General features: G+C 42.3%; 2 protein-coding genes across 2 annotated transcripts; one reads left to right on the top strand and one right to left on the bottom strand.

Annotated features, from left to right (window-relative positions):
• Window positions 1–4,105: 4,105 nt before the first annotated feature.
• On the top strand, window positions 4,106–9,599 carry LOC108600315. Its single transcript, XM_017987813.2, has 7 exons — window positions 4,106–4,244; window positions 5,388–8,045; window positions 8,109–8,375; window positions 8,441–8,701; window positions 8,768–8,947; window positions 9,014–9,353; window positions 9,420–9,599. Exons 2-7 carry the CDS (start codon window positions 5,490–5,492, stop codon window positions 9,422–9,424), a joined length of 3,609 nt encoding a protein of 1,202 aa, XP_017843302.1. The 5' UTR covers window positions 4,106–4,244; window positions 5,388–5,489; the 3' UTR covers window positions 9,425–9,599.
• A 1,057-nt stretch (window positions 9,600–10,656) lies between these two features.
• LOC108600316 lies at window positions 10,657–11,589 on the bottom strand. The gene is made up of 2 exons (XM_017987814.2): window positions 11,369–11,589; window positions 10,657–11,311 (listed from the first exon to the last, which is right to left on the bottom strand). The coding sequence occupies exons 1-2, from the start codon at window positions 11,518–11,520 to the stop codon at window positions 10,852–10,854; spliced, it is 612 nt and encodes a 203-aa protein (XP_017843303.1). The 5' UTR covers window positions 11,521–11,589; the 3' UTR covers window positions 10,657–10,851.
• Window positions 11,590–12,962: the final 1,373 nt, after the last annotated feature.

Here is a 12,962-nt window from a genome sequence, read left to right as displayed (position 1 = left end):
AGTGCAAACGCGAATTCGCCAACATTTACTTTAATTTTCACTAAAATTAACGTTTAGTGCTAGTTCATCGTAGTCTGTGTTAGTTTTCTTTAGTTTTCGTTAAAATACCTGCAAATTTCGCTGTAAAATTAGAATTCAGCTACATATAACAAAGGCAATAGGCACGCAACACACTGTCATCTATGCGGTGAATAAAGCAAGCAACTAAAAGCGGCAATCAAAATAGAAAAGCCGAAAGTGAGACAAACGTGAAAAGCGTTCAATAAGTTTTGTTTTTGTGTTTAAGTTTGCTATGTCCAAGCACAACAAATTAACTTACATCAAGCAGAATCCTAGTTTCTTGGCAAAGCTAAAGGCAGAGATCGGCTACAAGGAAGGACCCACTGTTGAGACAAAGGTAAGTGCAAATCAAAACATATTGTTTTTGATTGCCTGACTTTAATATACATATTTGCAACAAAACTTTATAGCGCCAGCGTCTTGAGGACAACGACAACGAGCAGCAGGAGAACGATTGTTGTGAGGAACGGCCAGAGCGTGAGGACGAAAAGCCCCAGATAGTGGTGCTAGGAAGTGGGGATCTTACGGCCGAAGAGGTGGCAATCGAGCAGCAGCGCATAGAAAAAGGTATGTATAAAATATATATGTATGTATGTATGTCTGTAAATGTATGCAAGCGTGTGTGTGTGTGTAATGTATATGTAACGCATAGGTAGGATTTTCAGTAGTGTTGAGTCAGAATCGAGCGTCGGTTGTCCACGCTTTTTTTTCACGCTGCTACAACAGCGTATATATTGTATGTTTGTGTGTGTGTGTGTGTGTGTGTGTATATATATATAAATGTGTTTTTGCAATTGATATTTGAAAAATTTAAATAAAACATAAACAAGACGTCGAAAGTGCAGTGCGAAAAAAACAACGTCGCCTCTTTTAAACAATTTCAAATAATTGCGCGCAGTCTTAACGGCTCTAACGAAAATTCAAAAACATTTAATTTGTGCATTGCGCTTATAGAATTTCGCGAAAAATTGGCTTTAATGCTAAGTTTCAGTTCTAACCTAGAAAGTGTTGCCAGCCACGCCCGCCCCTACGCAACGCCCACCAACTCGTAGCTATGGCAATGCACACAAAAGTCTTTAGATTCCCCTTCCCCTTTAGAATGCCCTTCCTCGCCCACCGTTTGTTTCTAGCCCATGAGCCTTCTGGCCAGCGGAGCACCCCTCATGCCAAGCACGCAAAGCATACACACTGACATTTTCAATTGGGGGCTCCGCTAAAGCGTAGCTGGTGATGAAAATCATGATCAAAGCGCAGTGCACGATGAACCAGCCGGTCACAAGCGAACGAAGTTAACAAATAACGACCATGCCCACAATCGAAACCAACAACAGCTGCCGCTCTCGGTTGTTGTTGTTGTTGTAGTTGCTGCTGCTGCTGATGACGACGACAGCAGCAGCAGCGCCCCGCCACCCCCGCTACCGTCTTTGTTGCTGCTGTTGTCAGAAGGCCCGCGCAGAAAATCGGGTGAAAACGTGTGAAAGAATGAACGAAGCAGCAATGCGGGAGAGACAATGATGAACGAAACTGGCGAGCAAAGAGAGCCATAGCAAGTGGCTTGACGACGAATATATATATATATACATACATATATATATGGACAGATGTACATATATATAGGCAACCATACATACATACGCATGTTTGTATGTAAGGCTAAGAGTATGGTGCGGGGCAGGCGGCGTTGGAGGCGACTTTCCACTGTTTTGTCCGTCCGTTGGGTTTGCGAATTGAAAGGTGGAGCAAGTGCAACACGCTATGCTGCAAACTAGGCAAACGCCTCACTAAAATATCTTTTGCTCTCTAAATTGCGGCAAGCTGTTGTTTATGTTGTATGTTGGGGGCGTCCTATGTGGCATACTTTATGACGATTATTATTTAGCTAATTTAAACTAGTCTACTCCATAATTTACTAGTTTAAATAAACTAATCAAATTTTACTTTATTTTTTGTAGAGGAAGCTGAAAAGCCCGCGGATCTAAGCCAACCCATCGTTTTTAAGCAACGCGCCAAGCAGTCCAAGGCGGACGATAAGACTGCAGTTGAAACAGCAAAGAAATCTGGCGTAAAGCGTAAAAGGTCAAAGGCCAGCGCTGGTACAAGCAAACTGTCATTTAACGAGGACGAGGAAGACGCTGAAGCTGTCCAAGATTAAAGCTCTTAAAAGGAGGCTGCCATCCACCAAACATACAGCGAATGGTTTAGGTAAGCAATAATACATTAGGCACATATTTTTATTTGTATTTTCAAAAAATTACAAATTGTTTACTTAGTTGTCAATACGCTTGTATCTGTATGTATGTATCTAAAATACTGCGCACTGCATTTATCTTTGTACATAGTACTTACATTTAACAAACGAACGATTTTCATCATTTCAGTATTGAATACTACATTAGCTTATCACTATTTTGTAACTCTCAAGTAACTTTAATTAATGTGAATTATGATTAATTCATAATTCCATTAAAAATCTGATTCCAATTTAATTGGCTTAGCTGACTAATTCGATTTTTCAATACTCTATGTACATTTGTCAGACCCACTTATATTTTTAGTTTACTGGAATTCAAGGTTACAGTAAAATTTAGTTAATTAACAGCAATCCGAACTACTAGAAATCATAATCACAGAGCTTAAGTGTCCTATAATCGAGATTGTAAATGTAAATTAATTTTAAAATCCTAAAAGTTATTGGCCTTGGCCTTTCAAAGGATAAAAAGATACATTTGTATCTACAATTAAACTTTTATTTACTTCTAACGCCTCTACGACCCTCAGGTTTCAATTTAACATGCATCTTATTCAAGATTTAACGCCAGTCCTAAAAATTCGCTTGACAACATGGCCATTAAACAGACAATCCAAGATACTATGACACAACAGAAAAGGTCACGTGTATGTATAACATAAAATATTGTTATCATACCCATAATATGTATAGATGTATGTATGTATGTATGTATCTATATTATGACAATAGTTGCTGGGACTTAATGAAGCACGGGGCAAAGCGGGAGGCGAGTTTCAACTTCTACCAGTTGCCGATCAACGGGGGTGAGAAGGCGGGTTACTTTCAAATTTGTACTTGCATACAAACTGATTTGTATGTATACTCGAATGATGTATGTATGTATGTTTGAATTATATTATTGGCCAATGGGAGGGCATGAGTGCGACAGAGAGGCATATAGCGTAATCTGAAATAAGTTGGGCAAGAAGAAGAAGCAGCAGCAGCAAAAGTATCGTGATGATATAGCTTTTAAACCTTGTGGGATGTTGAAGGGGGGGTGGGCGAGAGCCGAACTAGAGAGGGAAATAAGTAAATGGTCTATGCTTGGCTAAACTACATCTGTATTAGTGTGTATGTGTGCAGCATTTTGGCCTGGTTAATTGATGCAGACATATGTATGTATGCAAAAACATAAAATATAAAATTACAGTCATACAGACAGATATTCTAAGTTCAATTTGATTTGAATTTGCGCGCGTTACACAGAGATACAAATGTGACAAAACATAAATACAAAAAGCAAAAAAAAATAAATGTGCGAAAAAAATCCATCAAATACACCGGCAACAAGCGACAGCGCCGCCAGCAGAGGCCTCAGCAATGCCGTTTCACTTTTTGTTTTGTTCATTTCGTTCGTGGCGCGCATACAATTGTCAATTTTCCATTCACACATGGGCTGTACGCTTCACATTGCCATTCGCTACTTTTGAGCGTAAAACCTGACAAGTTGCTTGCTCTCTTTCTCGTCCATACAGCTGTTAAGGTCTGCAAATTAGTTTTGCTCATTTTTACATTTAGATTTCCATAATTTACATATAATTATTAATGTTTTTACATAGAAACATTAGCATAATTAGTTACATGCTTGGTTTTTGCTAATTATCGACGTGCTCGATAACTTTATTGCGCTGTGCAACCCTGCAGCCCGGCTGCCGCCCAAATGCAACTCTGCGATTTCCAGTTTTGCGTTTTTTTGATCCCCCTTCACACGGCGTTCTTTTTCTTTGCGCTCTCTTTCTCCGTGTGTGTGCCGTGGTTTCTGTGCTGCAAAATTAATAAAATTTGTGTTGTTTTGTGCGGCTTAGTGTCCTTTAAACGTTTTATAAAAACAATAACAACAACGTCAATAACAATAACAACCACCTGCCAGTGCCAAGCAAAAACTATGTAAATTGTAAGTTTGTGGCGGCTGATTCAAAGTGTTTATGTTGTGCTCTGTTTTTTGTTTTATTATTTATTATTGTTATTGTTGCGGTTTAAACTGGCCAAAAACAAAAATTGCCACATTAGAATTAGCTTTTGGAAAAAAGTATATACATATCTACAGTCATAAAAAATTACCCACACACATGTGCATACATATATACAAAACTAATACACGCATGCATTACACACACACACATACATATATAGAGACATGGCAGACACAAGCGCAAAACACGCTCCTGTACCTCCACCCCCGTACTCCACAACACATTTCCACACCGCCGTCGCCGACGCCAAGCTACAGCTACATCAGCTAGTCTGTCAGCTTGGCTGTCCCAGCGTCTGCGTGTCCGTTTGTATCTATGTGCTTGTATGTGTGTTTGGATGTATATATATAGCTTGTACATATGTATGTATGTGTGTTGTGTGCTCGTTTTGTTGGTGGGCTTTGTATGTATGTATGTAAATGTGTGTGTGTGTGTGTCTGTTTGTATGTCAGTCGTGCAGTTTACTGTATGTGTGAGCGCTCGGCAACTGTATATATGTATGTAACAAATATACATATATATATATATGTACATACATATGTACATATGTAAATATGTATGTATATATATAATAATGAATGTTTGTTTATGCTATTTGTATGTAACAGCAATTCGCACAGATTTACGTTTACGTTGTTTTATATAATTAAAATATAACAACATACATATATAGTTAGTATACATAACTGCCAGCCAAGTTACATACAGACATACATAAGTACGTATGTATGTATTAAACTGACTTATAGTTTTAAAACCAATATGGCAGCCATTTTGTTGTAATTAACCGTTTTTTTGGCGCCACAACTCCCCCTCTCACCTAGTTTCCATTTTTTTAAAACTTTTTGGCAGTTGTTAATTTAGCGTTGATTAATTTTCTGCATTATTCGCAGATTATACTTTTTCTTAGCATTTCCGCTTTACTCTGCTGTTTCGCTGCTTAGTTTGCTTTTATTTTCTAGTTTTTGTTTGTTTAGTGTGAACTACAAATCTTTTCCAACTTGAAGCTTATATCGATTTTATAACTTATCGATCAGTTGCTAACAATTTCATTTCTCCAACAGGTATCCTCTGAGAGCGCAAGAGAGAGAAAGAGAGCAAGAGCAACCCAGTTGTTAACATTCCACAAAACATAGAAGACCCAAGACCACGAAGAACAACAACAAATGACTGAAGTTGATGTCGTGCTGCCGGAGGGCGTTGCCGAGCCCACAAACAAGCTACTCGCCAAAGGTGCCACGACGACAGTGACAACAAAGGAGCAGGAAGAAGATAATAGCAGCAGCGAGGAGCAGCCAGAATCAGAACAACTTGAGAAAGCAGAGCCAGAGCATGAGTTAGAGGCTGAGCCAGACGAGGTGCTAGAGGCGGTAGAATTGGCTACAGGGAAGCAGCAAGCTGAGGCGGATGCAGCGCTGCTAGCGAAAAAAGCCAATATACTTGGAGATGAATCAGTGGCAATAGATGATGATGTAGTTGATGAGCCGACAAAGCCTGAAGCTGCAGAGGAGGAGGAGGATGAGGCCATGGAAGTAGATGAAGCAGACGCTCAATTGGAGGCTAAGACAACAGACGAATCAGAGGAGTGTGACTCACAGCTAACCAGCGACAGTAGCACAGAGAATGGCACCAGTACCAGTAAAGGTACGCCAGTTGAAGGCGAAGGTGATACAGAGGAAGATGATGAGGAATCGGAGGAGGCGACTACTAATGGTGATCATGATGAGCTCGATGCAGAGAAAATAGGCAGCACGGCGGAAAACAGTTGTGATGCTGAGGATCCTTTGGGTGCAGTCACGCAGCCAGATACAGAGTCTGAGGAGTCATTACTAAAGCAAAAGTCTAGCCCAGTAGAAGAAGAAGAGCCAGAAGAGGAAACCAACACGGCCAAGACACTGAGTGACTCTGAGCCCGAAGCAGAGCCCGTGAAACAACAAAATGGCTTTACTCCCAGTCCAGCGACAGACGAAGATGAGCAGCAGCAACAGAATACAGCGGCAGTGCCGGAGATGGCCAAGTCCAATGGTCTGGCCAATGCGGCTGAGGAGGCTAACAATACTAAACCCATGTCTGTATCTGAGGGTGTGGTAAATCTGGATGAAGACAGCGATGAGGATATGCCCGAGGCTAAGCAAAAAGTCAGCGGCACTGAGTCTTCCGATGATGCTGTGCTCATACCCTCAGACTCCGAGTCTGAGGCAGCAGCGCCACCGTCGGCGAGCAAAAAGGTTGCACCCACACCAATTGCCGCTGCACCACCTGCTCCTGCTCCTGCCCTCGATGATGATGATGACGACGATGATGATTGTGTGGTCATTGAGGATGATACACCGCCCAACAGTTCGCCATCCTTGCACAAGCGTAAAGGTGATTTCGATGATATGCAGCACAATAGCAAACGTCAGCGCAGTGGCACGCCCTCCGGCTTGATCATTGGCGGCGGAGGTCTGGGTCAGCTGACCATTAAAGATGCGCGCTCATTGATGCCACAGGATCTGGCGACAGCTGGTGGCGCTGGCATCTACCCTGTAACCATAACAAATGCCGTCACCGGCCTAGCCACCAATTTGGGCAACGTGCCGCCCAAGCTGGTGCCGATGGCAGGCTTAAATGCTGCTGTATTAACGCAACCGCTGAATCCACCTACACTTGGTCTGCCCAGCATGACGAACAATGCAAATCTGTTGCCCGGACTCACGGACGACATGTTCGTGCTGGAGGCGCCCTCGTTCATAGTGCCCTACATCTATGAGAAGCCGCCGAATGAGAATATACGCGAAGTCATCAAGTCTATAGAGACAACGTATGGCTTATCGCCAGAGGATTTGGCTGCCACAGATAGAGTGGACGAGTTTGACATGATGACAGAGCAGAATAAGGAGGGCAAGCCGAATGCAGGCGACGAGCAGTCGGGTAAGAAGAAGAAAAAGCGTGGTGATGATGAATCCTGGTCGGAGCAATCAGATGACGACGATGACGATGAGGACGACGAGGATTCAGAAGGCGGTGTGCGCACCAAAGTTCTCATCAAGGAAGCCAACGATGATCTAACCGCGCTCAAAGGTGCCATCAAGCCTGCCGCCGCCTTGGCCGCCAGCACCAATGCCGTATCCAAGCCTGGCCAGGAGAACTACTTTGAGAGTCCCCTTGGCAAATTTTTCATGGACATTGGTGTCGGCCTGGTGCAGGAGTATGTGCAGGCAGATCTCTTGCGTTTGCAAAAACGCAAAATGCGTAAATCTCTGACGCGCGATCCCAAGGATTTCGAAATGGCCATCAACGCGCTCAGTGGCAATCTGCAGGCCTCAAAGACAAAGAATGCACCCTTCAAGTTCACCATGAAACGCTGTGAGTTCTGTAACTTCAAGTCCGAATCGGCCCTGTCCATGGCCAATCACTACGAGACGCCGCATATGAACGGCGTGCTCTACAAGTGCAACTTCTGCACCTTTGAGATACGCAACGCCACTGAGATTGTCTACCACATGGAGGCGGTGCATAACATCAAGGCGCGCTTGATCAAGCCGCTGCCGTATCATCAGTGCCCCAACTGTGGCTTCGAGGACAACGGCAAGGCCAAGCTGGCGCGCCATCAACCTGTCTGCGCCAAGAAGTTTCGACCCGAGCTCAATCTGGCGCCGCCCAATGACTGGGAAGCGCCCGCCAAAATACCGCGCATCAAGCCCAGGCATGGCTTGGTCGGCACAGCGACTGCTTACCAGGTAAGAAAGCATTCACTCAAGCATACTTGGCTGTTACTAATTGCATTTGTTGCATTTTTCTAGGCCATGGCTGCGCAGGCTGCTGCCCAGAAGGCCGCTTTGGCCACCATCCAACAACAGCAGGCCGCCGCCCAGGCGCGTAATTTGCAAGCTGCTGCTTTGGCCGCACAGAATGCGGCCAAGATGCGTCAACGTGCCCCACAGCTGCCCAAGGTTCAACTGCCCACTGCCAATAGCATGCTAAGAAATCCGTCGCCAGTGCGTGGCGCCAACAATGCGTCACTTGCACTGCCCAACAGCTATCAGCTGGCGGCGGGACAGTTGGTGCAGGTGAGTGCGCTCTAAATTTGCCTAAAGTCAGCCGCTCATTCTCCATCCACTCTCTTTGTTTACAGCAAGCATCGAAGAAGCCGATTGCTGGTCAGCCGAGCATCTCCATAACGCCACTACCTCGTCAAAGTGCTAGCGTCAGCGGTGCTGGCGCTGGTGCCTCGTCTAGCAAAATGCCACAAACGGCGCCAGCGGGCATGAAGCCCGGACAAAATCCCAGCGGCGGCAACAACAAGGCGCAGTTTGTTATATGCGAAATATGCGATGGCTACATCAAGGACCTTGAGCAGCTGCGCAATCACATGCAGTGGATGCACAAAGTGAAGGTGAGTCTCTACCCCTGAAATAAATAAAGCGCATAACTTATTAATAGCTTATTTTTATTTTTACAGATACATCCCAAAATGATCTACAATCGTCCGCCATTGAATTGCCAAAAGTGTCAGTTCCGCTTCTTTACGGATCAGGGACTCGAAAGACATTTGCTTGGCTCACATGGCTTGGTTACAAGCTCCATGCAGGAGGCAGCCAACAAGGGCAAAGACGCCGGCCGTTGTCCAGTTTGCGGACGCGTAAGTTTCAATCATCGTCTGACCAATTGCAAGTCTTACTTAAGCTCTTGTTCTGTTTGTTAATAGATGTACCAATGGAAGCTGCTGAACCACGTATCGCGCGATCATCATATGACCCTGAAGCCCGCACATTTATCCTACAAATGCACCGTCTGCACGGCTACCTTTGGCATGTACAAACAATTTGAGACGCATGTGTATACGGCGCATAGCACGGTGGCGCGCAAGGCCATGGACAGCAAGAAGAACAGCGCAGCACAGTCGAGCAGCAGTGGCAGCAATCGCAGTGCGCTAAGCAGCGCCAACGATTCGCTGTTAAAGCCGCTGAAGATCAATGATGAGATCACTATTATACCACAGCCCGCATCGAAGCCACGCATCACAAATATGGAGAGTCATGTTATAGGTAAGCGTGAGAACTTCCCCATACACATAAATAAATTCTCTAATATGCGTTTCTTATCAATTGCAGATTAAATGGCGCGCCTTTTGCTGGATTCAACCAAAAAACCTAATCTCGCATAGTTTTTGGTTTAAGTTTTAGTTTAATGTGTCGACACACCGATACATGCGTATTTAGAATTGCTAGTTAAGGACCCCAGCAGAGCAGAGATCTATTTGTATAGAAAAACAACAAAATCCAACAAAAAAACAAAAAAAAAAAAAAGAATATAAACAACAACACTCGCAGCAAGCGAAAAGTATAAACTAAAACGTAATAAGCAGAAAGAGAATAAACCCACACAAATATTGTTGTTGATTAAAACGCAAACTTAAGGATCAGACATAACTACATACGATCTATGATTATAATTACGATTACGTTTAATGATATATAAACAGTTGAATAAATCGCGGTACTAGTTACGTTTTAGTTGATCTACGTTGAAATTGTAGCTACTACTAAACTAAATTTAAAGCAACACCATAACTTAAATACACAAACACACACACACACACACCTACTATAACATAAATATATATTTGTAAAAGAAAAAAGTAAAAAAAAAATGAGATGAAAAAGCCGCTAGAGCGCATTGTCTGCATGACTATGTAAATTAGTTAAAAACTAAATAATATTTATATAAAAATACAAGTATCTACATGTGCGTTGCAGTATGTACATATTTTTACACACACACACACATACACGAATACAAACAAATTTTGGTCTGCCGCATGCCACAGCAAGAGCAAAATAATGGAAATCTCACAGCTTTTTGCTTTTTTGCATATGTCTGTGGCCTGCAGTGGTGTTTTGGGTCTGGGCGGGGCAGTTAAGTGTTTTTAGTGTGGGATTTTATTTGTATTTTGACGAATTTGTGGTATCGTAATAACTGATGGGATGTTCAATCTTTTTTATATAATTTTTCGTGTACAAGTTTAAACATATATTTATATTAATATATAAATTACATATATCTATTAATATACAAATATATCATCTAATAGCGCCTAAGAACCCATGTACTACAGTTAAAAAAAACAACAACAACACAACACAAACAAATGAAAATAAGAATTAAAATCTTAGTTAATACAAAATGAAATAACTTTTATATTTAATTTTAAAGAATGAAAATCCCACTGCATGGACCGTCAGTCATCTGAGCTTGGTTTATACTAATTGCAAGCTTAGCGAGTCGAGCTGTGCTAAAAACCTTTTAGCAGCTAGAAAGAAAAGTCACAAGACATTTTTTAGCGTTGCCTCTAGCAATCACTTGGTGTAAATTTTATTTTATAGCATATTATTATTATAAAAAACAAATGTATGTAGTTTAGGTGACTAAGGGTGTAAACTAGGCTAGGTCCTCATCCAGTCTTTTCTAACACTGCAGCTACTACTTAGACTAATGAACTTAAGTTTCTAAGGGTTGCCCCCAATGCACTGCTAATGTCTCTAACTAGTTCTCCAGCTCGTTGGTGGCATCGCTGGCAGCAGCCAAGGACTGACCTATGCTGCTGCTGGGTGGAAACAGTTCCGCAGCATGCGTCAACTTGGCCAAGGCGTCCTCGCTGAGCAGCTGTGGCTTCTCAAAGCCGCTGGTATTGGACTTGGTCAGCTGATAGAAAGCCGTATCGCTGTGCGTAATATTGACAATGCTGCCAGTGAGTGGCAGCGTCTGCAGCAGCTCCTGTGGACTGCTGAAGGCGCCAATATTGATGGGCGCAATGCCAGTGAGCACCTGACCCGAAACATTTGTCTGAATGGGCAGCGGTATGTTGCCCAGATCAATGTGGCTTTGATTTGTATGCGCATCATAGAAGGTCAAGTCCACGCGTTCCTGGCTCTCGAAATCCGTGTCATTGTCGCCCACCTCAGTGAGTATGCCAATCTCATAGACCACTGCCTTGACTACGTAGCTATAAGAAAAGTGGAAGCTTAGCTTTTTGTAATGCTTTGAAGCTGTCGCTACTTACAGATTCTTGGGCGTATCATTGCCTTGTGCTTGCAGCTGCTCCAGCGTAGCATTGTCTACGCCTGAGCTTATGTCCAGCACGGGCAGCGAGCTACCTATGGCCAACAGCATGCCCAGCACGCCGGCTGCCAGTATCGCCTGATGTATCTGCATCTTAGCAAAATTTGTTATTTCAGTTAATAAACTGCTGCTAAGCTCTCAGCCTCTGTCTGGCTAGTTCTGCGCGTGTTTTGGCGTCTAATTAGTGCAAAGCAGCGGCTTATATAGGCGCAAAAGCTTTCCGCGTAATTATTCACAGCTGTTAATTGGCTGACAGGTTTGGCCTACAGGCTCTAATTAATTGTGTTATTGTATCAACTTCAATACGAGAAAGGTCTACGCAAATCTCAGCTTGGTGTCAAGTCCAAGTTTGCCAAGTCACACAACTTGCTGACGCTGACGCTACAGTCTACAGCTTGGCTTGTTGACAGCCCGAAAATAGGCTTGTAAACATTGCACGCGTTCATTTGACGCACTGGGAATGCAGCAGACTGCGACACGAGCCTGCCAATTACGCATACGCAGCGTGTGACTTGGTTCAACAACTTCTGCTCACATGCAGTGGCACTTCAAAGCTTTGCCGCTTATTTAAGCAACTTTGGCTCTCATTTTGTTTTTAAACCAAGTCACACGCATTAATTTTAGTCATCATAAATAACACTCATACGCCGCATGCGCCGCCAGCAGCCTAAATATTTAGCAAAAATGAATAATTTGGCATAAACAACTGTTAGTCAGCTGAGCAGCTACTAATTGCTTAATCTACAAATAAAACATAAATAACACATACGCCGCATGTGCCAAGTTTTATTTTTAAACACTTTGTTTAAAATTATAAAATTTTAAAGCCGCTTTTTTCAGGTCTACAGAGATAAAGCTTTTAGATATTTATAATTTAAATAATAAAATTAACAATTAATAGCGCTCTATATCCGGCAGCGCCTTTTTTCGTTAAAATTGGCTTTACACAAGCTGCAACTGCTTTAAGCCGCTTTTTGGCAATTGCCAACCAGTCAAATCTTGAGATTTCATTCATAAGTGGTACCAGCTCCAACTTGTTTCAATCAACTGCTAAATGATCTGTAAAAGTTTCTAACTTTTTATGATCTTGATTTATGCTAGAAATTTTATACAAATCAAACTGAAACGAAAAACTGATCAATCAAAGAATTCATTAAATGGATAAGCCTAAGCGAAGTTGGATTAATTGGACTTTCACGATATGACTCTAATATTCAATTTGTTTTCGCTTATTAAAGTTTGTCAGTTCCGAGAATTAATTGAACATTTTTGTAAATCACCCAAATATTGATTTTAGCTTAAAATAAAATTCTTGGAAATAGCTCCAAATACGCAAATAAACATGTAGCTAATCAATGTTAATTTGTAAACAGAAAACAAGCTTAGCTATGTATTACATATATAGTTCCTTAAGTTTGAGGCATCCTTGAATAACATTTAAAGCTTGCAGCTGCCTTGCCGAAGGTTAAATTTATTACCATTAATTTTTCCGAAAAAAAACTGATTGAGGAGTAACTCGGCGCAATATTTGCTCG

The sequence above is a fragment of the Drosophila busckii genome, chromosome 3L, assembly GCF_011750605.1.
Source record: "Drosophila busckii strain San Diego stock center, stock number 13000-0081.31 chromosome 3L, ASM1175060v1, whole genome shotgun sequence".
Classification (NCBI taxonomy): Eukaryota; Metazoa; Arthropoda; class Insecta; order Diptera; family Drosophilidae; genus Drosophila; species Drosophila busckii.
The sequence above is the reverse complement of the archived record's forward strand: the minus strand, read 5'-3'. Positions and strand labels throughout refer to the sequence as shown.

Coding starts and splice junctions, on each gene's coding strand:
- LOC108600315 (XM_017987813.2), top strand. CDS start 5,490: ATGACTGAAGTTGATGTCGTGCTGCCGGAGGGCGTTGCCGAGCCCACA. Junction 8,702..8,767: donor AGTGGATGCACAAAGTGAAG/GTGAGTCTCTAC, acceptor TTATTTTTACAG/ATACATCCCAAAATGATCTA. Junction 8,948..9,013: donor GTTGTCCAGTTTGCGGACGC/GTAAGTTTCAAT, acceptor GTTTGTTAATAG/ATGTACCAATGGAAGCTGCT.
- LOC108600316 (XM_017987814.2), bottom strand. CDS start 11,520: ATGCAGATACATCAGGCGATACTGGCAGCCGGCGTGCTGGGCATGCTG. Junction 11,312..11,368: donor AATGATACGCCCAAGAATCT/GTAAGTAGCGAC, acceptor CTTTTCTTATAG/CTACGTAGTCAAGGCAGTGG.